Source organism: Amia ocellicauda, chromosome 5, assembly GCF_036373705.1.
Source record: "Amia ocellicauda isolate fAmiCal2 chromosome 5, fAmiCal2.hap1, whole genome shotgun sequence".
NCBI classification, from domain to species: domain Eukaryota; kingdom Metazoa; phylum Chordata; class Actinopteri; order Amiiformes; family Amiidae; genus Amia; species Amia ocellicauda.
Genome location: NC_089854.1, coordinates 13,458,410 through 13,485,816, shown reverse-complemented (window position 1 = coordinate 13,485,816; position 27,407 = coordinate 13,458,410). Strand labels below are relative to the sequence as shown.

Genomic DNA, 27,407 nt, shown 5'->3' with positions numbered 1-27,407 from the left:
ATACTAGATATTTATGTCTTGTTTTCTTAGGAGACAAATATATCTAATGTTTTAAACACATGCATTTATATAATAAATAAATAAACACAGACCATAATATCAAATGCATGTCTCATTTCTAAGTAACCCTCATACATTATTTTTTGCCTTCCAAATGTTGGCGGAAAATAAGTGGCATGGCAATTTGAATATCACATGGATTTTGTAAATCAATATTTTTGGTGGAGACAAATGGCTATTCAAACAAATTAAAATTCAATACTGGGAGCTGTCCTGCTGGAAATGCGTTTCTGTACAAGAACACTTCCAAACCCAAGAGCCAAACATCCCTCGATTTGGATTAATATTCATAGAAGCAGGTGGATTCCCCCAGGCAACACACACGCAAACACACACACCAGTACCCCCACCCCGCCTCTGCCCCCACATACCCACGCACAAACCCCCCCGACACCACCCCCTCTAATAGTGCTTAACCTAATGTTAGAATGTCGAAATCCTTGTCAGTCCATAAAAAATTGCGTATTCATTTCCTACAGCTTTCTTCAGATTGGATCAATACCTGGCGGAGAGGGGAAGGTGACCTTTACCAGACGGCTGATGGATAACGAAGGTTAAAAAAGGCATAAAATATTTCAGCTGGCCATCAGTCCCAATGGGAAGAAATAAGGGGGTGTGTGTTTTGCTGGTGACTGAGAGCTTAGAAGCTGTTTTTAATTTCAGACATTATGGAAATGTTCCTGATGTCACTTTCAATTTAAAAGATGCCCCAGCCCACGCTCCATTATTTATTTATTTCTTCTGCCCAGCTCTATAGATTAGTTTGTTTTTCAACCGTACCATTTCAATGAGATCTGTTATTAGATTCAGGATGCCAGTTAATTAAATAGCGGAGGCTCAGTGGTGTTTGCAGGAGGAGAAGAGGGAAAGATGCAAAGCTGGGCTTGAAAACTGGCAGGAAAAAGTTTCAGAGCTTAATGCAAGCAGTCTGATTCCTGATCGGCCCAGAAACCATATGCGTACATGTGCCTATGGCAGTGGTTTTGAAAGTGTGGGCCTCGGACCACCAGTGGTTTACGATGGTCCTCCAGGTGTTACACGGGCTAATGCACATAGGTTGTTCCACAAATAATTACAATCTTTATAAATTTTGTTCCAGACATGAAATAATATTGAACTTATGATATTCAACTTGAAAATTAAGTTGGGTACACTACCCTGATTAAATTAAAGCAGCATTTTCCAATTAATGATTTTCATGAACAATATTTAATTTTTACTGGCTGGAATAAGCCACATTCTTATCCCACTCTACTATAGACACAGCCTATACACTATGCAGCACCTTTTGTCCCATTAGGGTGGAAAATTGTAGTTTTGGGGTTAAATATAATGGAGGGATAAGATCTAAATGCACCCCCCTAAAAATAAACCTTTTAGCTGCCAAAAAATTGTCTTCATGTCTCCAGTAATATGAATATATGAATTCTTGTATATGACTGGTATATAGAGATAACTTAATGCATGGGTGGGGTCTCGGTGGTCCACAGAATTGTTGCATCGTCTGAGTGCTCCGCGGCCCAAAGAAGTTTGAGAAACACTGGCCTACTGAGAAGGAACTTCGGCCAGATTACATCACCCAAAGCTTTGGTATCTCCTGCTGTTTCAGTTGCTTTAATTGCATGCAATAAAACGTCTAATATATCGTCAATGAAAAACAGATAACGTTCACATTAACAGCGTAAACTGAGTTAACATGACGCCGCTCTTCATTAGATCTCTACAGACATTAGAAGATTCCGTCTAATAAGCAGAACATTTAAGTTGCTCTTATTAGCACTGTCAGCACTTTTATTAAATTATCGTCGCTTGTCTGATCGTCTCCAGACCATGTACTAGATCTGTTCTAAAGATGATGTTTCTTAGTTTTTTTTTCATCAAGGTTAAGACTAAGACATTTTGACCATCTATTTATATCCACAGTATTTATTTTTCTTCAGACTGTCCAGAGTTTTAATGTAAAAGGCCAGAAAATAGAAAGTCTTCTTAAAGTTTGCAAGTTTGTTTCCCTTCCTTTTTTTACCAAATGTTTGATGACTGGGATCATTCTGAGTTTTAAAGACAGGGGAATCAGTAGTTTCACTATAGCTGTTTACTGTATGTAAGGCCAATTGTGGACTTTGAGGAATATATTCTGAAGTTCAGGAGAGACCCTTGATTGAATGTGATTTCAAATGAAGCTGACTCCGTATTTCCTTTACATTTATGAGCCACTTCCTGCAGGAGCAAGTAAAAACAGGATGTGGGAAGCAGGTGTTCTGAACTAGGGTCAAAGGGCACAGGAAATGTGAGCCGAGTGCACTTTCCAAAAAGGAAGCTGCCAGAGAGAGGAAAAGCTGAGACTTTTAAAGCTTGGGGATACAGAGAGCAGCCATGGTTCAGACAGAACAGTTCAGCAATGGAGACGACAGATCAGCTGTAAGGTAAACTGTTCCAGTCTATAAAGAAACACAAGCAGCTGTTGTTTAACATGACTTTACACATCTTATCATCCATCTTTCAGTCAATCAACTCCCTGGAGGACCAGATAATGAAAGAAATGCCACAGACAGCCGGGAAAAATATACATAAAAGTAACCCTTCCTCAGAAACTAACTCCTCAACCCATCGTGAACCAACGGAAAACTAGTCCCATATATATATGTATGTCTATTTATTTCTGACTATATTTAAACAATAAATACAACAATGTTCAGAGAAAAGTGTGAACAATGTCCAATTAAGCAAACAAGTAGTTCAATTAGGTAATCAGAAACTGAGGTGGAATGAGAACCAGAACACCCTGTTGCAGTCAAGCAGTTCCTGCATTAAACACCTTAATTAATTCCAGACTTTACAAGTGAATAGAATCGGTGGCGTTGGTGGTAAAGAAACCATTTCAAACCCATACCTCACCCACTCGCTTCATAATATCTCTCTGGGGGACTTCTCAGATTTTAAGTAAAGGATGGTCAACAAAAAATGCTTTGCAGGGCTGTCAAACTTGACATTTGTGCTTGAGCTTGCTAAATTGATCTAATGCTTTCCCCATTGGGAAATGTTTAACCTTTCTTTAAGGTTGGTCCAAGCTGATTACTTGAGGATTTGGTCATCTGAGAGTCCATATAACACATTGTTGTGGACTGCATAGACCATGTGAAATTTGCCCAGTTATCAAAACAATCAGAACCCTGCAGATCAGCTGGATCAAAAAATAGAAAACACAACACAAACCTCTGGTATGGCTCGAAAGCTCACTATAAGGAAAATACCAGCGTTCTGGTTGTGCAGAGCTGCAAACAGACCCTTCCAGCCTCTATATAGGCTCTCCTATGTTTGATTTTGTTGTTGGTGTAACATTTCTCATTACGCAACAAACACAAGCTGAAAAGCTCCACTATTCTGTGGAAACGATGCATAAAAAAGTCAAGTTTCCACAACACTTCCATTAAGTAGATTGAAAGAATATGGACAAACACACAAAAACCCCAGAAAACAAAGATCGATGCTGTAAATCAATCGTACGGGACACATACATTTGGAAAGTACTGATCAATGGGATGTAATCATCCACTGGCCAGCAGCGATAATCTCTTAAAGAGATTGGGAACGGAATCAATTAATTGTCTAATTGAGCCACACCATGGCCCCCAGGAGCTAAAAGGAAAAGCTGGGCAGAGTGAGGCATCAGGGGAGGATGATGGGTTCATCTGATGATGCACTTTTCCACATGCTAACACAACTAGAGCCATATCAATAATGTATGTCTCTACGTCTACGTATGTAGGCCAGGGCTGTAGTGTAACTGGTTTACAAACTAAAAACAGACAACAGAAATGAATACGTAAGCTTGGGATGAAAACGCAAGTGAACTAGGTTTCTTTCCTAGCCAGAACCACCTTAAGCAAATGGTCTTCAGTCTCAGTGAGTTATTTCCTGGTTGGGATCCATAAATAAATAACAATGCAAGCGCTCTAAATTGTATTAGAACCACTGTGTCTTAAAGGTGTAATAAAGTTGCGAGGCCACAATTGGCGATGAACAATTTTCATTACTGTTCAGCTCATGTCCTGAAACTATTAAGAGCTCTTTCCATTTCTTTCTGTTATGGTCCAAACCAGACACCCAAGTGTAATAGACTCTGACTTGCTCTTTTCTTTGTGCTTCTATTGAATGTCAGTGCATCAACACAGGGAACACATAGAACTCCTTTGTTGTAAAACAGATGAAAAGTCCACTGCTTCCCAAGGTTGGTTTGGCAATTTTTGTTTTCAGATGTAAAGTTTTGCAGCTAACATTTATATCATATATCTGTTCTGTGCTTCACTCCTAAAATGACTCAGTGTTTCAGTTTCAAATCTGAAGCTAGGTACAACTGCCAGAGTGAAATGCAAAGGACTCTATTTGTTAGTACATTTTTCTTTGCATTTATGTTTTATGTTGTATACAGTATATATACACTCACCTAAAGGATTATTAGGAACACCATACTAATACTGTGTTTGACCCCCTTTCGCCTTCAGAACTGCCTTAATTCTACGTGGCATTGATTCAACAAGGTGCTGAAAGCATTCTTTAGAAATGTTGGCCCATATTGATAGGATAGCATCTTGCAGTTGATGGAGATTTGTGGGATGCACATCCAGGGCACGAAGCTCCCGTTCCACCACATCCCAAAGATGCTCTATTGGGTTGAGATCTGGTGACTGTGGGGGCCAGTTTAGTACAGTGAACTCATTGTCATGTTCAAGAAACCAATTTGAAATGATTCGACCTTTGTGACATGGTGCATTATCCTGCTGGAAGTAGCCATCAGAGGATGGGTACATGGTGGTCATAAAGGGATGGACATGGTCAGAAACAATGCTCAGGTAGGCCGTGGCATTTAAACGATGCCCAATTGGCACTAAGGGGCCTAAAGTGTGCCAAGAAAACATCCCCCACACCATTACACCACCACCACCAGCCTGCACAGTGGTAACAAGGCATGATGGATCCATGTTCTCATTCTGTTTACGCCAAATTCAGACTCTACCATCTGAATGTCTCAACAGAAATCGAGACTCATCAGACCAGGCAACATTTTTCCAGTCTTCAACTGTCCAATTTTGGTGAGCTTGTGCAAATTGTAGCCTCTTTTTCCTATTTGTAGTGGAGATGAGTGGTACCCGGTGGGGTCTTCTGCTGTTGTAGCCCATCCGCCTCAAGGTTGTACGTGTTGTGGCTTCACAAATGCTTTGCTGCATACCTCGGTTGTAACGAGTGGTTATTTCAGTCAAAGTTGCTCTTCTATCAGCTTGAATCAGTCGGCCCATTCTCCTCTGACCTCTAGCATCAACAAGGCATTTTCGCCCACAGGACTGCCGCATACTGGATGTTTTTCCCTTTTCACACCATTCTTTGTAAACCCTAGAAATGGTTGTGCGTGAAAATCCCAGTAACTGAGCAGATTGTGAAATACTCAGACCGGCCCGTCTGGCACCAACAACTATGCCACGCTCAAAATTGCTTAAATCACCTTTCTTTCCCATTCAGACATTCAGTTTGGAGTTCAGGAGATTGTCTTGACCAGGACCACACCCCTAAATGCATTGAAGCAACTGCCATGTGATTGGTTGGTTAGATAATTGCATTAATGAGAAATTGAACAGGTGTTCCTAATAATCTTTTAGGTGAGTGTATAAAAGGCACTATGTTCATTATATAAGTTATATGATTATTATTACCATTATCAGAGTGTTTACTGTTAGTTCAACCTTCAAGTTGATGCTTCAGGGAACATTTTTTTCTATGGACTGCAGGGCCTTCTTTCCAAACACGGTTACGCTGAATCCCAAATGTCAAGAAATGCTTGCTGACCCATGTATGATTAGAAATGTGTGGGTTTACTGCTCTCTTCAATGGAAGTGACAATACCCAAGCTTCATATTTTGTCTGAATGGATTAACGTGGTTCAAATGGATGTGTCTCATTGTATTAAAATTTCTGCTTTGTAGATTACCCTTTTGTTATCAAATTAATGTAGAAAACTTTCCAATATACTAATCGTTCTCTTGCAAAAGAATCTCTTAATGATTCTTTCATGTAAGGTTTTCCAAACCATTTATTTCATAGGCTTATCTAATGACAATATTTAGTGCTGATTGCTGCCGTTTTATCTGGGTAATTTTTAACAGGGAACTTGAAAGAGTGCAGAGGAGCATACTATAAGTGAGTAGTATGTAAGTTACCATACTTACAAGGCAGAAGATAAAATACAATTCCTATTCAAAAGGAACAGTATTCTGTGAAGGAAAGAGAAATCTGTGGGACTATAATCAACTGATCTAAAAAGGTTGCTATGCAAACTAATTTGGTTGTAAAGCCCAAAGCCAATAGTTTCTGAACTTGCATTAAATGAGTTACTGACTCCAATACCACAACAAGACTGAGTTAATGCCACAATTAATTCAGGATGACTCTCTTCGAAGTAGGAGTTTGCAAAGGACTGACTGTAAGAGATAAGAAGAACCGAGAATTATAAGTTTTAAATCAGGTCTGCAAGATAGTCACACCTTAAATTTTTATTTGCAGAAACGGGGAATAAAATGTTTGTGTCTGCTCCCTTGAAGGATAACAGCAGACAGGTGGAGTGACACAATAATCCACTCAAAAACCTGAACTCAGCGTTGATGGCATACTAAATTAAATTCTTCCCATCAGTGATCGCTTGTTTTCTTTGTACATAGGAGTACGGGTGGCACATAAATCTCACCTGTTTTACGCGGTCAGGGTTGACAGTGGTCTGGGGCTGTAGAATGCTGACAGGTTCTGATTTCTGGGCGCTTTGAGGCATCTCGCGCACCTTGTCTGCAATGAAGTTGTGGACTCCATTTAGCGCTTCCACTGTGCCTTGGATAAGACACACGCGCTCCGTTGTTCCTACAAGAGGAAAGATAAATAGGATGAGACATTTGTTCCTTATTTTCATTATATATATATATATATATATATATATATATATATATATATATATATATATATATATTTAATGTTACACCTTTTTTGTGTGGGGGTCTTTAGTTTCAAACATCACCGCGCTCCTGCATCTTTCACCAGAGCTGTACAACCCTGTGGCTTTTTGGAGGGACCCGATCCAATTTTTCTAGATCACGCTTCAATCATCAATTTTTAAACACGTGAAAACATTTTTATTAAGCAGTAATTTAGTTAAGTTTTGAAATCAGCAGGAACAAACACCCAAATACCCTTCAGCTTTGACAGAAACCATTTCCCATGGTCATTTCCTACATTTTTCAAAAACGAATGTGTTAAAGAAACCAATTCTTTAGAGTGACCTATAAAACTGACTGGATTGGGGCAGTTCAGATCTATGTTTGGACACTACCTCTACTGTTGAAACTAGAGATGGATTAAGGTGCAGTTTCAGACAGATGATCTGAGAAGAAGCAGGCAAAAGGACCACATCACCTACATTGGGATGCAGTTACAAGCCTCATTTATGCGTGTCAGTAAACTTTGTGAGCTGTACCTGCAGCCAAGGAACAGGTCACATATGCTTAAAAGAATAATTAAAACTCTAACATCTCAACACATGGAGGTGAAAGGGATTGATCCATAAACAGGAAGAGATCCTTAAATCTTCAAAATTTAAAACAACTTGGATCTGGGATTTACAATCTTCTTGGTTTTCAATATCAGAGACAGTCCTCTGGGTAGGATGCACTCGTCAATGCTCTGCAAAACATCAAGACTGGTCAATCTTAACCTGCCCTTTAGGATCTCAGTGCCAGTCCTCAGCATATATGGGGTTCTCCAAGGAAGTATAAGGGACCCACTGATTCTCTGGAGATGCAACCTCACACTATATGGAATTCAAGAAAAGAGGAAGCTCTTGTTTTATCCAAATGGGGAGGCCACAAAAACTGAGCATCCCTGTGCTTTCAGTATGCGATGCACAGCTATTCACCATTTAGGTAGAATGGTCGATCTGAGCAGCATCCTTCCAACCACAGACGTGTATTCAATAAGAATCCTTCTGCCTCAAGGAGTCAAATCACTCCCCCAAAACAATGTTCATACACGTCTAAAATATGACATGATTGTGTCTGAAATGCAGTCACAGTGCTATTTATAGCTTTCGAACATGTTCAGCACATACGAACGTTACTTTCTAAATGTAATTTATAGAATCGCCTAGCATGCTTCTATTGCAAAGCTTTAACCGTGCCTGCAAGCCCATACATTTCAGAGATGGGTGCCGGGGAAGACTCATACATTTGTCTGTTTAATGCCCCTGCTTTTCAATTAGGTTGATGAGAATCGCTGCACTCTTTCGCTGGAGCCGGGACACACTGAATATTGATTTGGTGCAGAGCTTGTAAAATGTAACCAGCGATCTAGATTCCAGATGACAATAATAAAGAGTACTTTATTTTAGTTTGAAATGGCAAATCTAGTATTTATTATATTTTATTTTATTTTATTGGAAGGACAATGAGGATTTTTTTACTAGTTTTTTTAGAGTTTGTTTTACTATATTTTATGAGAAAACGGCATTCAGACGTGTATGTAGTGGGAAACGCTTTATGAATATGCCCCACAACCTTGTGGTTGATATGAAAATAAATAAAGAAAAAATAATAAGATTTGACTGTTCAAGAATATCCTGATTAATAATGGGAAAATCTGTGAAATATGTGTTTATACTGGTTTTTGCAGGGAAAGTGAATTTGGGTCATAAGAGCTGGTCAAAAATCAGTACACTCAGCACCTTAAGGATACTAAAGTCCCAAAAGCTGGAGTTCATAAAACCTCAGATATCCTATGCAGACAGGATTCCTTGTTTTCAGGAAGAATCAATCAAGTTCCTCTCATTTATTGCTGTACTATTGTTCTTGGTCATTGTTTTTACTTAGAGCAATAAGGCTGACGACCACTGTGGTGGAGAGCTATTAATATGGTGAAACTGAGGAATCTCAGGCCCCTCGTTTGTTCAAAAGCTTTTAGAGCTTGTGACAGCTGGTGTCCCAAGGGTAATCTGGGAAGAACGAATCAGGCTGTGGATTAATAGAGCATAGACCGCCATTGTTTCGTAGGAAAATGAAAGAAGTACAACAAAATAAAAAATAAAAAGTGGCATAAAATCAAACAAGGGCATCCCATTTCATAGGGTTTGTGCTGTTGTTGTTGTTATTCATATGTTTATGTCTCACACAGAGGAAAAAAAAGTATTTTATTTGCTGTCAGTAGTGTGGTAGTAGAAGGGTTGGAGAGGTGAAGGAGGCATACATGAAAGATATTTTTGAAAGGAAAACTCTCAAGGGCACAGCAAAGCAGGATGTCTTAAAGGCCTAGTCGATTTTGCTACAGCATTTCAGTCTCTGGCTTTTCTGTTCTGTTCTTTTGTTGCTTTCCTTCTCTTTTCTTATTTCTTTCTCTCTGTCAATCTGTCTTTAGTTTTAGTGAGTTGCAGAGGGGACAGGATGGACACACCTGACAGATAAGGACCTCTGTCTTGGTCCAAAATGTGGATATAATGCAAGCAGCCAAAACATCCACACTGCCCCAACAATCTGCCTTGACTTGCCCTAGAGGTACCTCCCATTTGGGGTTAAAAGTGAAATTAAGTTCCTTGTCAATGTTTTCTAGGTCTTTTGTCTCAAGACTGCCTGTCAGTTTTATTTTTGCAATACACTTTACTGGCATGAAACTGTTCTCTGGTGAGCACCTAAAGATGGGGACATACAGAGAAAGAAAGACAAGGCAACACATTTAAATCAAAACCTTGAACTTTCAATTATTCAGGGACTAATTTTAAGCTTATTACATTGAGCTGTTTAACCTGTGCCTAAACCCAGTAAGATGTCTATGCTTTAACTAGCAACACGATTAGGAGCTCCTAATGAAGCTTATATGATAAGGTTTAGATCTTTGCAGTTTCTGTGTAACAGTTGACTCTATAATATAGCAGAATTATGCTCATATTTGTAAGCCAATCAAATCTGCTAATATTTTTTGGAATCAGCAGCAATAAACAAGGACAGTATGTGAGTACAATGCCGTGGATCAGTCAATCTAATCAGTTTGTGATGATTTGTCGTATTGTCAGGTCGGAATTACATTAACTTTATTTCAAGGCTGCGTGTTTAAATACAGTGAAGCTCTGTAGATGAGAACACTTGGCAATTCAATTAACATGAGAGCTGGGTTTGAACCCTAAGAGTGCAGAAGCCGTCTCTACGTTTGAGTGTCTTTATTCCTTTCCAGCAACTAATACATACATACATAAATTAAATAGCCAAGGACACCTTCTCTTCCTTTTAGGCCTCTGTAAATCAGTTCTTTATTGGGGCTATTAATGGAGTATTGGAGGAACGCCAACAGGAAAACAGCACTACAGCTGAGGTGACTCACAAATATTTTAAACCACAAGTCTTCAAGAGTAAGAACACACACTACTATGTACAGTAGCACTGCGTATTGGTACTAAGGAGGGGAGGTTTGTGCACACATCCCTCCAGCAAAACATGGGCGCCGAAGGTCACAGACATTTCCTGGCTGTAGTCTACTAAGTCTCCACCCTTTTCCTTCATGACTTTTTATTTTCCAGTCCACCCATTGCTGGCATTTAATCACAATTGATAAATACAGTGGACATCAGGGAATCCCGGCCATTGTTTTCGCTGGAAAGCAGCACAATGCATGAGAGCGCTGGGGAATACTGTGCTTGGAGGTGGGGGGTGAAAGAGGGACCCAGGGGACTCAACGATCAGAGCAGAGACCAGTCTCCCTCCCAGCCCAGCGCCCTTCTGTTCCCCAGCTAACTTTGTAACTTTGCAACAGCAGCTGGGCAAGGTGATGAAACCTAATCTCGGGGCAGGAGTGTCCTGTCATTCATGAATACAATTATTTAGTTTACATTTACTAGAGAGGAGGTGTTGAAATATCTCAGATTTCTCCTACACACACACACACAAAACATGGAATATGGTGTACATATATATGGTATATAAGTAATGAGTGAAATATTGAATTCTTCTTCAGTGATGTCACTGCCTCAATGGAGTTTTTTTATTTTTTATTATGGCATCCCAGCCCCTCACCCTCTCAGCTCGGCAGGAGATGCGAACTCCATTCAGATCCCGATTCCAAGCCCTCTGATAATGCCGTAACCATGACTACCTCACTTCCCTGAGTGTAAACAGCTGAAAAGATTCCATTTCATCTCTCTGGTGATTCAAGCTCACAATCATCCCTCTCCCTTTCTCTTTTGTGTACCTTCTCCACATCTCCAAGAGGCTGCCCCCGAACAAACGTCTTCTCGTTCCCTCTCGGCAGTGTCCGACACTTCCCAAGATTCAATGGGGCTACAAGCTAGAATGTAGTAGGGTTTGCCGACATGATTTGGTGGAAAGATTTTCCAAAGGAATCACAGTCACGTTTTGGTGTTTGATTTTAAACAGTTTATTTTGTTTTCACGCTTCCATATATGGTTTACTGTTCAGAAGCCATCTTGAAGATCACCAGTAAAATGTCACGTGTAATAAAAAAAAAGAGGAAAGTAAAGAAACAAAATCCAAAATAGCTTTGAAAAAAAGTATTCTTTTTGGTTTTGCCACTGCCTTGACTTAACCCCCTTAAAGAAGATAACTTTTTTAAGTAGAGTTGTCTAAAAAAATATATATTTCATAAAAAATGTGTTAACTGTGTAAATGTTATCAGTGAATTATTTTATCTTACAGTGTTCAAAGAGAGTAACTAAAGAGCTTTGCCAACTAGAAACAACAACTTGTCGAAACCAAAGGACAGTAAGATACAAATCAGAATCCCAGTCATTTACAATCATGCAACGTAACAAAAAGACCACATATTAGCAAAACAAAAGGAGAGAGGCCGACTGGCCAACGGGATTTGATTAATTAAGGACCTACAAAGAGAATTATATCTGACACCCCAGCCACATATTAGCTGTCACTGAAGGCGCTTCACGTCACCTAGGGGGAAACTGGCTCCCACGCTGTTCCAAACAACGCGACCCATGGTCTTCTGTTCATCCACTCGGAAGACACTCTTACCTCCTACGCTCACTACATCACACAGTTTTTCTTTAATTACGCCTCTTGTTAAACCATCATATAGAAATCCATTCTGCCTATTATGATGCATGGAGGAAATATGTTTCTTTGTGTCTGTGCTATGCACACACCCAATTCTATGTGTGGTGTTCCTAAAAGGTTCATTAATAGAATATGGCTGCAGTATTGGCTGATTGTGGAGTCCGTGCTGGATTGAAAATCCTTATATGCATATTTAAATATATATTTTAGAAAAATAGATGACAGGCTGGAAGTCAGATTAATTAAAATTGCAACCTTTCTCTATGCTGTTCAGCAAATTATTTTATGTGGCTATTTTCATTTCATTTAATGGGTGCAGTAGAGCAGGTCGATAATAGTCATCCCTCATTATCCCGCCATTGAATTTCTCAGAAAGCAGGGTATGGTATGTAAAGAGGGTGGTATCGAGAGGAACAACTTGCCATTCATAAAGGAAAACTGTTTGTTAAGCGGGGCTGTAATTATAAAACACATTATATTTGGGAATCTGGTGTTTTTTTCCTTGAACTTTATCAAATAAGAGCTTACTTTTTGTGTCTTTATGTTGGTAATAATAAGCATATGTAATCTCGGATAGTGACGATCTGGAAAGGACAGTTGTGTCCATCAAAATACGTGGACACGCTTAGACAAGGAAGTGCAGGCCTCATCTGGAGAACTGCAAAGCAAGCTTAGTGTTTGTACTTGAAATGAGTAAACTGGTCAGTGCAGGTAGCCATTACTCTCATTGATCATGATTCATAGGGAGCCTGTTTGTCTGTGCGGGCCTGTTTCTTTTTTTTTTGTTTGTTTGTTTGTTTCTTTTTTTTTTGCAGTGTTCCCCCAGAGCAGCAGTTTGCCTAATTAATATGCTGGCCCTTCTCTCCCCCACTATGAATAATTGATCTCCCTCTCAGCTCCTTCGTAATGCATCAGGGAGTGTTGGCAGACAGCTCACAGGCAGAGAAAGCTCCACTTTCTAATCCTCTACTGGTCAAGCAGCTGCAATCTGGAGCTTTCCTTCTACTTCAGCTCCTGGAACATACTGGGTGTAGTGTCACCCTATCTTACCTCAGAACAGAAATCAAACAAGAAAGATCTCTTTAATGCAGATCTTACAAAAACAGAATTAAAACTGTGTTGTTTTGTTTCTTTACTGAAGTCAGGATATTAAAATGTCAAATTATGTTTCTCCTTGAAGGTCTACACAATCTTGAACATTACCTGAGTTAAACATTTTTTGTTTTTACAACAAAAACAGTAACTAGAAGGAAACCTTTTCTGAGCTCAGTAAGGTTGATCTAAAATATGGGGGAATCTAGACAACACAACATAAAGCTTGCAGAACACAGCTTTGTAGTTTTTAAGTGATGTCAGAATTTGTGTCATTTTAGTGAAGAAGTGAAACATCCTGTAACAATATACAGTTCAAATCTTGTTCTCATTTTGTGTCGCCTTGTCACTGTTTATACTTAAAACAGAACATCGAAAAACAGCATATTCTAATGTAATCAAAAGGCACTGTATAAGTTGACTGTGTTCGGTCTGATGATATAAATATACAGGGTAATCTGTAAGGGAAGAATGATTTATGAGTTTAATATTTTAGAATTAAATTAACTTGCATAAAACAAAATGTGGGGCAGCACTGTTTACATTTAATATATGCCAATAAAGACATCTCCATTGTATTACCAGTATTAAACACTCCCATTAGCTTTGCATTGCTTCAAACTCAAGACTGGTGAGTCACAATATAGTTCTGTATAGTTCTGTCAATTTTAGGCATACCAATTGCATCTCAGCCTTGTGCTCCATTTGCAACCTTGGCGACAGAAGTGTCGCTGAGAGCTGACCATCCCCAACTTTGCCAGAGCTGCATTAGATACCACACAACTGCCCCCAAATGCACCTGTCAACGTTTTGCGATGTCAGTCAAAGCTGTCAAAAAGTCTGGCCCGGAGAAGTTCCAAGCACATTAGTTGGTCCCTGCGGTCCCCATTATCTTTAAGCCAATTGCCAAGCCCTTGCTACTGCTCTCAGATCAAAGCGCAAGCCCTTATCCTTCAGTTCCTACCACCTAGGGCTCACGCTCACTTGCAGTTGTAATCCTAACCACAAAAAACACATTGTCTCCTGCTGCCTCCAGCTTAACCAGCAGTCTTGACTAGTTCCAGCCTCTCACTTGAGCCCTCAGCATGGCTCTACAATTCCCTGCCTCGGCCTCACAATCGCTGGTAAGGCCTTGAGGATGGAGCCAGCCCCTGCTCTCGTCAGCCTCTTCTGTTACTCCTGTGCAAGTATAAGGGGCTCTCATGTCTGAGGTCTGGAGCCCCAGAAGGCAAGGCAATCCGTTAGCTTAAACACTGCAGCACAGAAACACAGATGTACAATAATTCTGCAGCTTGTCATTCAGAGCCCTGAGGCTGAGCTGCGCAGGAAGTGTGAAAAAAGCCAACGTCGTCTAAAATGAAACAGCCCCCCCCCCAAAAAAGAACAAAGCTGCTTATGCATGTATTGTTGCTTGTTTCCATAGAAACAGACTAAGTATGAATACACATATATGTTTTAAAGGGTCCCCCATCCCTTTTCATCATTGTGTATTTCCATAGAGTACCATACAGACAAACATTCAAATCTCACTGCAGTGCAATTTTTTCACTTGGTATTTTCATTTTTTTTTTTTTTTTTCTTCAATAGATGGGTGTCTTTGTAACTGTAGTAAGTGAGGCACATTCCAGCACAGTTTGGTCTCCAGTCTGGTGAGGGATCGACCCGTGTAATGCTGTTCATGCCACTAAGGCTGTTGGAGTGCCTCACTAGTGGACACCTGCCAATGACATTTAGCAGGAGGTCATGAAATCCGGTTATAGGGAGTGCAAGCTCCCACTGTAAATTTCCACATGGCCAATTTTTGGACAGAACCTTGATCGGGGTTTTGATCTGTTTTGTTGGAATCTTCCAAAACTTGTATTTGATTCTATACTTGCTCCCTGTCGTGTGTGAATAGGGCTCAAGTTTTGAAAGTCATTCTGACAGGGGATGCTTCAGAAAGAAGCCTGCATTTCAATTTTACTTGAAACATGTCTCTCTCAATCCTGGCCTTAGCCAGTAGTTCCCGCACCTGCTGGGGTCTGGGGAGGGGGACAGGGGACGGGGAGGCACGAGGGGATGTTGAAAGCTGTCATTGTCAGCTACAGAGTGTGTGCACTCACAGTCGACCCTCTTCCTATAAAGTTGCATTGTGGGCTTTAATGAAGACACAAAGAAAGGCTTAATTATAGGGGCTTCCGGTCCTGGGTACTTCCAGAGGGAATTAACAAATCAATAAATAGGACTTTCTTTCTTTCTAAGAAGAGCTCTTTTCTGGTGTCTTAAGATTCAAGAGAGCGTAAAAGTTTTGGCAACCATGCAGCTAGCATAGCTTGTGTTTCTGGGAAGCGCATATCCAAGACGTTCTTGACCCAATCAAAGCAAATACAGCTCTTAAATCATTAACTGCTTTGGACGTGGCTCAAGGGTTAACACCACTGGGCCTGATATCCATTTCAATAAAAATAAAAAAACATTCATATAATTGAGACATGGTAGAAGAGACAAAGAGAAGGACCTAGGAGGTTGGAAGGCATAAAATATTAAAGGAAAGAAAGAAAAGCTCAGGTGGAGAACAAAAGCCTTGAAGCTCAGTAAGGAGAAAAAGAAAGTCAGGGAAAGAATGATTACACTTCTGCAGCCACAGCTATCCACATTCAGCTGATGCCGTGCTACAGTTACGACGGCAGCATAAATTCCTTAATTACCCATCATACAATCGTGGGGGGCCATCACAGGCCTTCACAAAAGCATAGGACAGATTGTTGTTGCAAAGCCCGGCGCTGACCGATTCCTGAGCGCCAACATGACCGATCGTCCCCCCTCTCGGCCGAGAGATCCACTTAATTAGCAGTCCCAGGTCTGCTATAATTAAAGCGAGATCGCAGATTGTCTGTTGAAGGGGGCTGCTCCAACAGCTGATGGCTTTGTCAGCCATCGGGTAAATTAATCATCAAAATGGGAAAACTTTCAGCTGGGATTAGAGATAATGGGGGCGGGGGGTGGGGGGTGGGGATAGGCAGCTGCTAGTTTGGTCACTGCTGGGGTTGTATTTGTGTTTGGGGTATGACGAGGGGGTGGGGTGCTGGCCAGTTAGAGATTGATTGTACTCTGTGAAGATGGGAAGACAATCGCTAAGATCAAACAACCCACTCTGTCACTCTACAAACACACATACTGCGTCGCTGCATAGACAAACTCCAGTAAGTCTAAAATAAGATCACATTTTCTATGGCCTACAGTTTAAGCAGCCCTTTAGCTCGTCATTTCTGTTGATGCCATAGCGATATGTAACCTAAGGCAGTTAATTAGGAAGTATACCAATGGATTCCTAACCTGATTATACAATCAAAAGGCTTCAGATTGCTGTTGAAGCCAAAGCCATCCATGACTGCTGTCTAACAGAAAAGAGCCCAGGAGGCCGTGAAAGTATATTCTGGAGATCCTTATTCTGAGGCATGTATAGATATTGAAAATCATACCCACTACAAGGCTGTAACATTCCTCGAGTTAATTAAGGGATACTGGAAATACATTTAGAGTCTACTGTACTTTAAAAAAATACATGTGCTACATTTTGGGACATGTCATCGCAAGAGCACAGTTGATTGAACAAATTGTTTCATGATCCCCTTGAGTGAATTTAAAGCTTTCACGGTGGTCTCGAAACTAACAGGGGCATTCCAGCCTAGTGCATTAAATATGGGTAAAAATAAGAGACGAACAGAACATATGCCCCGTGTAAAAGGCAAGGGATTGCTTTTAGAAATACCTTGCTACTCATACCATTGTGTTGCAATCTTCTGAGCATTTTCCAAAAGCAATTGCTTGCAGCTCAGACCAGTTTTTTTTGCTTTACCCGTCTTTATTAATGATCTTGATACCTAGTCTTTTCTGTGTGTGCATGTGCATGTGGATATCTCCTAGAAAATAACATACGTTTTTTTGGGTGCTTTCCCCCTACCCTCCTCCTGTTTGACAATATCTTAAGATGAATGTCTTATATTCTCTCTGACCTGAATATATATATATATATATATATATATTTTTTTTTTTTTTTTTTTTTTTTGTTTTGTCTTCACATGATCTTATTCCTTGCTGCTCCTAAATTTCCCTGTCTCTCTGCTGAGACAGCTCTGGCCCGACATGTTCTACAGACAATGCTCTGTATAAGAGGTCCACTCCCACCGCTCTCTGTCCTCTGTCGCACACCTGCTTCAAGGAGCCTGAAGGGGCACAGGTCTTTGAGCTGTCACTTTAATTAAGATCCCAAGGCCGAGTGAGCATGCAGGCTGACAATACAGCTCTTTGTCTGGTCGTGGCTTGGGCCTGAGTTTCATCTTCCATTGCTATGCCTTTCTCTCCCACCCTCTTCACTGGCCCTTCATCTCCGTACAGGAGAAAGGAAGAGTCTGTTTTTACCTAGGTCCCAGCGCCTTCTGTTGATTGCTAGGATTCGGCACTTCAGTTTTAACAATAAAAGTCTGAGGGGATCAAAATTAGAAGGAAGGCTAGGCATACTCTTTCTATCTTACTTTGAAGTCTCTGAAGTAGACTTGAAAGATCTAGGTGTGATCAATATTTGGAGTTTGTTCCTTTCTTTTTGAAAAGCTGGTGCATTTCATAAAGACACCACCCCAAAAAGAGTTTGCTATATACTGTACAATAAGGATTGTTATACCAGTTAATCCAACAGTAAACTTGGTAAGGAAATTCAGATAAGGTCCCCTGCTTCTTTTGGAAATATGATTATAATAACAGCTGTTATTTATATATTTGTGTGTGTGTTGGGTAACATTACAGAAAAAAAAACAATTAAAGAATTAATATTCCCAAGTGCTGTGAATGCAACCACATACCTGCAAATTACTTAGAGAGGCCTGTGATCGATTTGTGATCAAAGAAGTGCACAGTACAGTAAATTCAGCACTGTGAGTCAAAGAGAAAAAAATTAAGAAAATGTGCATCGCACTGTTCCATGGGAAATCAACAACCGAAAAAAAGTTGTCCATTGTTCTCAAGCTTGCGCACAGAAAAAAAATTACCACCATTAATCATTTCATACCCTCCAAGGAAACACCAATGTGAGCTTAACATTGGATATCAACTGATCCATCTAATTTTAAAACAAGCATTCCCAAAAATACTGCAGTTTGTCCACTTTTCCCAGAAGGATTCCACTCTCAATGGCTATAAATATCAGCCTGCTGCCCACACATCTGCATGTACATCTGTATGACCCTGCAGGATTCCCAAGACCTGCCTACAGCATTTGTGACGGTGCTATGTTGTGTTGCATGTTGGCGTACATATATTATTTCTGTGTCGAGATGGCTGATTAAAAAAAATTGGGAAAAGTGTCAATTTGATTTTTAATTGAAACAATCTATTGTTAAAACATACCTTCTCTGCCTTACAAAAAAAACAGACCTTACAGAATTTAAACTAAGATACTTCTGCAGGGCTGTTTTATTTTATATGTTTTTTTGGGGTTGTTTTTAACCACACTGCGGCAAAAAAAAAAAAAAAAAAATCTCCCTTGAAATAGCTGTGTGCGTCTCTGTTTCTATAGCAATGCTGGAGTACAGTAATATAAAAAAGGCACATTTTCTGAAACCCCTATCCTCCCCCACTCTCTTTCACACATACACACACACACACCACCATCACATCTCAGCAGATGGGAATAGAAATCCCTGCCCCCCCTTGGGAATGATACAGTCACAATGTCAAAGACCCAATTGTCATGAAGAGTGGCCAGCTACACCCCATTGTTCTATCTTGGTTTTTCCCTTTTCTTCTTTTTTTTCGCATTTTCCCCCTGGTTCAGAAGTCTGCACCATCTTCTGTAAACTAAAGGGTTTGCTTGTAATTTTTGTAACCTATTAAGTGGAATTTTTCAGTAGCGCCACACAAAACTACAATTTTGTTTTTTATTAAAACAGATCTCAGGTTGCTAAACACGCTTACATGACAATGATTATTGGCCGTCGAGTGTCAAAACAAAAAGAAAACAAACAAACAAGCATGCAATAAAATAATGCTTGCGTCGTGTGCAGCTGGATAGGGCTTTGTTATGTTCAGCACAAAGAGAGAGATTGAAAGGCGTTTTTTTTTGTTTTTTTTTCCCTGCACACATAATCCCACCACTTCACTTTCCCAATCATCCTTTTCGACGAAAACTAATTGTGTCTGACAGAGCGCATGTGTTAACTGTTTATCATTCACGGTGGACTCGCATTTGTCTTGTTGCGTTATGGACCGCTTTCTCTCTCTGGGGGGGGTTATAATGTTGGACTGTGATTAACAATGTGGGTTAAATTTCAGCTTTTTGGTTGATGTCCACATTCTGGCGAAATGAGCTGCGTATTGAGAGGGTGGTTAGATGGATTGCAGTGGGAAGGCAGATTAGTTTTAATGGTTGTTTATCATCGGTTTAGGATTTTCTTTCATTTTTAATGAACACGTTCTTTTTTACACTAAATATTTCCACACTTACAAACAATTTGAAAGATGCAAAGAAAGCGAAAGTCAGTCAACTAGTCATGCCCCTTTGGGTATTAGTGGCTAATCCAGATTTGTATCTAGCTGTATCTTGAAAGATTAGCTTTGAAGACATAGTTTGGTGGTTTGGTCTGCACCCTTCTAGCATTAAAGTCCAATGCATGATTTTTATCTAAGAGCCTCCTATCTCCATTCTTAAATTGACTTGCTCTTTCCATTTAGACCCATTCCAGTTTCCACTCTACACTCGCGGTCTATGTTTCTGTGTTGACACTGAACTAGTGTACTGAGTTGACTGATAACTTCAAGGGCACCCGTCGATAACTGCGTGAGACTGAGCCAAATCAAGGATACATATGGCAAATCAATATTGGGAGTAATCATGCAGAATAATGCAATCACTTCGCTAGAACACGTCCCAGTCTTGCTTCTATACACCGCTATGAAGCACGCGATGTATTGCAGATCATTGTGGTAGGAATCTAATGCTAATACATCTGTATACAGGACTGGATTCCTTTACAGTGTAGCTAATCTTTTTGAAATACATTTTTATGTAGAGAATAGAAGATGATCAGTACTACACCTGGTCTCTTCAGACTGACTAAACGAGAAAGGAGATTGAACGTGACAGCTATAGCTCCAAAACACATCCCGTTTTAAGGGCAGCTGTAACTCAAATGAGATTCACACTGCAGATGTTTCAAAGTAGGAAGAGTTCAAGATACCAATCAGGAAATGTTATGCAGCCCAGCTATTTTGGAGCCACATGTTGTGAAAGCCAACACTGCAAAGTACATTACTAAAAGTATTGAAGCAATGGCCACATACCAAACACAGCTGTTCACAATGTATTCAACAGGGTGTTGTAGGCCCACCCCTTGGCCAAAACGACTGCTGCAAGTCTTTTGATAGGTGGCCAGAGACATACTGTTCTTTTTCTAACACTGTGAGAAAAGCTGGTCTTGATGAAAATTATTTTCAAAGCTATTATTCTTGAACCACATTGTCACACTCCCAGCTTAGTGACATAGCTGGAATTGTGGGCTCTGCTTGTAGTATTCTATCAATTGCGGTCATGGTGGATGTGATGTCCTAAAGCAAAAGAACAACGCTCTGTAGCATACAACCTGCAATGCAATCTCTTATTGGTGAAGGGATTACTTTTGACAATCTAGTGTTTATGTGCTAACTTAGGTGAACTTCTCATTCTGAAAGGGGGGAAAAATCACCTTCTTGCTTAGCGAGAGAGGTTTATGAGGTCTGGGAGGGATGGGCCAGATCGATGGAGATTATTTTGCAGACTGCAGAGAGGAATGACGGTGATAATCTTTCACCAGGCGCTCGGTGTCAGCCGACTGCGGGTGGAATTGATTGCAGGGATATTTGTGGCCGTCTATTTTTAGTGCCTCCCCGATATCCTCTATTATTTTAAATTAAAAGGCTGCTGCGAGCCGGTCTCGTTAAAGCAGCCCCCAGCGAGCAGCGGGACAGTGATTGGGATAGGCCTGTTTTGCAGACAGCTGTGAAGAGCTCTGGTAATGAGAAAGCCTTTCTCATCTCTCCCTGTTTCTTCCCTCTTAGCTCCCACAGGTATCAGACATTGCCCCGCCAGTTCCCATCAAAGCCTGCTCCTGGAGGATTGGAGAATGGAGGGGCTGAGAATGGAGCCCCTTTCCTTCCCATTGGTGTCCCCAGTCTCCATCTAACAAGCTGTGGGCCTTGCAAACACATTCTCCCTATAAGACTTTGGTAATAGACATATGGTTTGAGGTAGTTTTTGAGTTCAATTCAATTAATGGCCTGTGTTGGGAAAGGGGTCCTATATACAGTTATTATATCTATCTATCTATCTATCTATCTATCTATCTATCTATCTATCTATAATAACTATTGTATGTTCTTTTACACTTTTATTAAGCAGTTATATAAATTGATAAAATGTTAATGTACAAATAAATTGCAATTACAAAACATAATCAAAAGACATTTTAAAATGTGCATTTCTAAAAAGTACAATTCTTGAGTATTCTTGATTATAAGTGTTGTGTTACTATTTTTATATTTGTAGCATTAATTCTGCGATCATATTCCCTCTCTATTCACCCAGTTAATAATCTGTTGGTCTCAATAATTTTTCCTTATTGATTGGGATTTATTAGTTGGCATGTATTAACTGTGCCCAGATATGCTAAAACTCCCAGTAGACCAGTGTTCCTATCAAACATGTACAAACCTGATTTACTATTACTATTACAAATTACTCTTGCTGACTTTGCAACTTTGCTGTGTTTTGTTGGTGGTTGTGTTGCTATGATGTAATACATGATCGATAACTCACAGGGATTTAAGGAATTGAATCTCTTTGTGCCTTTTATTGCATTATTTGATGTAGAATACATTCTGAATTACTGCAGTGGTGACAGGAAATATTAACATCAACCATCAGAGGCCTTTAAAACAAATTCCCTTGAGTTTCCCAGAAATATTACAGCTGAGGAATAATACATTAAGATGCTACAATAATACTGATGGCCTATGTAGTGGTACATTGGTTGTGTGTGTGTGTGTGTATTATACAGAGAGAGCGAGAGAGAGACAAAGGGACATATAATTTATATTTACACACCATGGATGCAGCAATACATGTCCTTTATTTTGAGGGATGGAGGCGGTTCCTTTGGATAGACATAGGCCCCTCCCCCTTAGGGTAGTATAATCCACTTGAAAGATAACTATAATTATCAAAATAATCATGTGCCTGAATTTGATCAGTATTCAGCATAAGAAAGGCAGCAGACATAAAAGGTTTCCTCATCTTTTTAATATTATATCTGACTGGGTCACATTAATACATTGTTGTGACAGTGGAATTAAACTGTAGCTTTTTGTGCAGGTGCTGGTGTTTATTTACAGTCTGAATATCTTATTAAAAAAAGAACAGACAAATAAAGAATAAGAAAATGTACATGCATTGAGTGCATTTTCTCCAGTCATTTTGCCCTTCTTCTTCTTCATGTGTGGAGTGTATGAAATGAAACTAGGACCTGGAATGGAAGCGTTTGCGGAATCCGAGGCCAATCAGAACCAGGAAACAAGTTTTATTAATTGATCCGGAGGGTCTGAGACACCTCAGTCACACACGCAGCACGCTGCCATATCCTCGGCTTGAAACTGCATGGCGATTTCTGCCAAGCATCACACACACATGGCCCGTCAATCAACGTGCCAATGCTGACAGGAAGGAAGGGGTCTGAGCAGGTGGTACCCAGTGAAGAGATGGTGGGGCAGGAGGAGGGGAAAGGAGGTGGGATGGGGGAAGGTGAAATGAGTGCATTATGCTTTATCCGACCCCTTTCAAGTTCATGACTTCTTATTTCCAGATTTGGAATGGTGTGTGGTATTCATTTTTTTGTTTTGTTTTACTATACTATACTATAGTAACTGGAAAATCATAAAATCAATTCAGCTTACTGGCTGACCTCTGAATGACTTTATAAGACCACTTGTTTGTGGCATTATACATATTAACATGTGCCCACTCACTGAGTGTTTCAAGCTTCCTATAAAAACTGCATAATCTGGTATGAAATACAGGCTTATAATAATATAATAATTATATTTTTGCTGGTTAACCTTATTTAATGCACGGGATCTCTTAAACTGCACTGACCAATCAGCAAGACAGTATGAGAGCACCTTTAAACTACTGAACTTGAATTAGAAACGAAGCATAAGAAAGTAAAATTAATTTCTCTTTGGGGAAAAAGTTGGTCTCTTTAAAGATATGATCTCGAGACTCTTTTTCTAACACCAGGAACATGGATGAAAAAAATTAAGAAAATTTTGGATCCAGAAAAAGGAAACATGCTGGGTTCATGTGCTAAATCACAATTCTGTGTCTATATTGTAATGTACTTTACCGTTTGAGATATAATTCTGTCTCTGATGTCTCTTACTTACAGTGGTACATTATTTTTGGAGGGGGGAAAAAACTAATTTCAGTCAACAAGTTACATGTAATATTACAGATTTTAATCTTTCAGTCAAAAAATAAAGCTAGGCAGTAAGCTGCTTAAAACAGAGAAAATCAGTAATGTCTATAATACGCAGGGGCCTGGCTGGGTATTAAATACTGAAAAACGCAATCACAGTGCAGGATTAAGATAAAGCTTTAATATTCTTCCATGCTTTGAATTGATGGGGGTGTTCAACCTGGTTGTCTCGGGGAGCAGTTGAGGCAAATAAAGTGCACCGTCAACATTTTAAAATCGGGAAAATGGAAACATTCAGTGGGAGAAAAAAAACAGACAATCTGTAGGATGACATGAATGAATGCATCAGTGATTTGTACTGCTCCTCTCACTGAATAGCCAGTGATTTTCTACGTGTCCATGCGCTGTACTGGTTCATTTTTATGACAATGGCAGACCTGTTCCTTCTGATTGCTTTTCACCTTTTTCCCCTTAAAGAAGAATAGTAACTGATTGAGCACAATGCTTTGCAATTTAACGTCTTGCTCATTCTGTGCTAGAAAATGTGAAGCTTCCTTTTTGTGGGGTCATTTCTTGTAATTAATAAAAAGGGTTTAGGTAGGAGACAGCGGATAAGTGCACAGATACGAAGCTTGGCTGGTGACTGAAAATCATCCAGATGCACGTCTATTCCCACTAAATGACGTACTAATACAAAAGTTGGGTCAACAATGTTAGACAACAGTAATGGAGACATATTTGAGAGTCTCCGATAAGTCACATTCTTGCTAACAGACAGCAGATGTTGTCAACCCTAACATGAAGCCACAGCAGGTATCTCCTGAGAAATAAATTAACATCAAAGCAAAAACCCTCCCTCCCTATCTCTCTCCCGGTCGCTCCTGTAGTACTATTCTGATTGAAGTCTGTTTTTTTCTAGTCAAGATCAAGTGGTAGCTCTCTCTATTCTACTTCTCTGTAACCAAGCTCCTTCTATTCTAACCCAGGCCATGCAGACCGCCCCCGCTCCCTTCCTGCAAGGATCAGCAGTTGCTTTGATTCTACACCCAGGAAGAGCTTGTGTTTATTTGCATACAGATGTCCCCTACATCCCAGACCTGAAGGAAACCCCTAACACCCCCCTCTTCCCCCACATCTCTCTGCCACTAGGACATCTCAGATCTCACTCACCACAGTTTCTTTTATTTGTGCTTCTCAACTAACTTATTGTTGGACACCGGCAACTACTGACTGCCAGTTTTTTTGTAGTTTTTTTCTTCTTCCTGAATGACTGAAAAGACTTCCATCTGATATCTGGCAGAGGTGCAGCGCGCAAAGAACAGGTGGGTGTTTGCTAGGCCAAGGCGGAAGGAAATTCGGCTGTACGAGCAGTCAGACAAAGATCTTTCAGTTCGCATCACAAGTCATGCATGTATTATAGGATCCTAGAATCTGACCAAAACAGAACACCAAATGCTACCTGATGTCTGCTTCAAGAAATGGTGTTCTCAGAGTCCGATTACTGCGTTTGCCATTGTGTATTCTCAGAAACGTATTCTAAGACTGACATTTGATGGCGATGCATGTCACAGGTTTACAACGGCAGAGCAGTGATCATGTTCTGTCTGGTTTTCCTCCATCTAAGCGCTTAATGACTTCATTGAACAAATTATTTGGAATAAGTGGTCTATAGCCCTTTGCAGATTTGAAGTTACCTACAAAATCTGCTGGGCTATGGCTCTCCATGTCCAGGAGTGAGTGTCACGGCTCTAGAAAGTTAAATGCGTGGTTCTTTCATGTTAGTTATCCTGTTAGGTATTGGACTGATTATTCCTGTGAGGCAGACTTGAAACTCCTTCAGGTGTCCATAGCAATCCTAAAATAATAAATAAATAAATATACATATATATATATATATATATATATATATATATATATATAAATAAAATGTTCCATTTGTTCTGATGTGTACGAATTCTGCTGCATACATTATATTATAAGGCAAAAGATGGGGATCTGAAAGTGAGAACTGAAACAAAGGTTCTCTAGATACATAACCACAATGTAAGAGGATTATTGAAGAGAGTTAGATAAGATTACTATGGAGTTCACTGGAACTAGGCGGCAACTTAATAGTCCAAGTAAAGCACTCCCATACAGTGTTAATAACCTGGGAAGCCTGTTGGATGCATCTGGTTCCTCCCTGATTTGTTCTCTTCTGACAGCAGCAGACTTTGCATAGGCCTCTTACCTGGATAGAAGTCTTTGGATTTGGACAGCTTGATGGTGGCACCAGTCTCCTTCTGCAGCTGAACAATAGTCTGTCCCCCTTTTCCAATGATGGAACCAGCCGCGTAGCTGGGGATCAAAACCTTCAGGAAATACTCGCCCTCCTCTAGAGATTGGAGAAATGAAGAGAGTTATCTCAGGGGGTGTTAGAAACTGGATCAGAAAAGGATCAAATAATGCTGGGATTCACAAAAAATCAAGGGCCGGGTCCGCAATAATTCAAACATACAGGGGACCATCTGTAGGATGACGTGAATGAATGTGTGTGATTCGTACTATTATCCTCACTGATAAGACAATGGCCTGTTTAAGCTTCTTTATCTCTGTAAACATAGAAAATACCGCAACCTTCAAAACATTAAAACAGACGCTGTGTGAAATGGCTGAGCTACTGATTCCCAGTATTGTGACAATAATGGACAATTTATTTGAAACACGTTCGCAAATCTAGGCCACCAACTTCCTAGCAAGTGTATAAAATCAATCACTGCTAACAGCAAAGGTTATAGCAAAAACTTTGACTTGTCTTGGCTGATCTAAAACATCAGTCAATATGGTCCAAAGCTTGATTTTCAACTCTCAGTATGTGTGCTTATAATGTCCACAGCTCCACACTTCTTGGCCAAAAACCTTGCCATTTGTCTTTGATTTGAAAGCCCACAAAACTGCATCCATTCCTGAATTACCATTTTATTATCTTAATTGAAATGTTTTAAAATATTCAGGCAGATATTTACCCCCAGTAATTATGACAGTAGTCATGTTAAGTCTGCACTTTCATCAGGGGGACCAAAACAAGAACAAGAAATAGTGCATTATCCACACACATGATTCTCAATGAGTGCGAGTAGTGAATGTGTCCTGTATCTGCTGAAACAGACTGACCTGAGCAGCGTCTCTACAGCAGATGAACACACAATATGTTGGTCAGTGAAATGGTGGTGATTTTGCACATCAGTGAATTGGCTTTTAAATAAACCATTTGGTTGGAGTTCTATAAACAGCTTGGTCAGATATGACCCCACACACACCCTGTCACTTCATCCGCACAGACACACACACACATACACACACACACACACACACACCCATTTGCCATAATCCCTAGCAATTCCTGCCCTGGCTGCGAAAAAGCATGCAAAATGTCACACTGCAAAAGGCTATGGTAGACAATGGGAAGAAAATATATATGCCTTAAGAATTTCAGCCACACAAAAATATATATGAATTAGCATGTTTACATTTCTATGGCTATCATAGAAATGCTACATTCTTGTATGTTCTTGTATGTAAAATAACAAAACAGACAAAAAAAAAGACAAACAGCTTAGCTAATGCTATTATCTCACATAGTCATGGTAACAGGTCGTATCAGCCTGCATTTTGTATGTCTTTCTCCAACTTTAAATTG

The 27,407-nt window shown here is 40.0% G+C and overlaps 1 protein-coding gene across 1 annotated transcript in view; it reads right to left on the bottom strand.

The window, feature by feature from the left end:
* The window catches only part of LOC136749525 (RNA-binding protein Nova-1), a 51,486-nt gene that overhangs the window by 13,216 nt on the left and 10,863 nt on the right, over positions 1-27,407 (bottom strand). Inside the window, exons 2-3 of the mRNA XM_066703922.1 lie at positions 25,959-26,102; positions 6,794-6,960 (exon numbers count right to left, since the gene is read on the bottom strand). Coding sequence (XP_066560019.1) covers positions 6,794-6,960; positions 25,959-26,102 — 311 coding nt within the window. The remainder of the gene's footprint in view (positions 1-6,793; positions 6,961-25,958; positions 26,103-27,407) is intronic.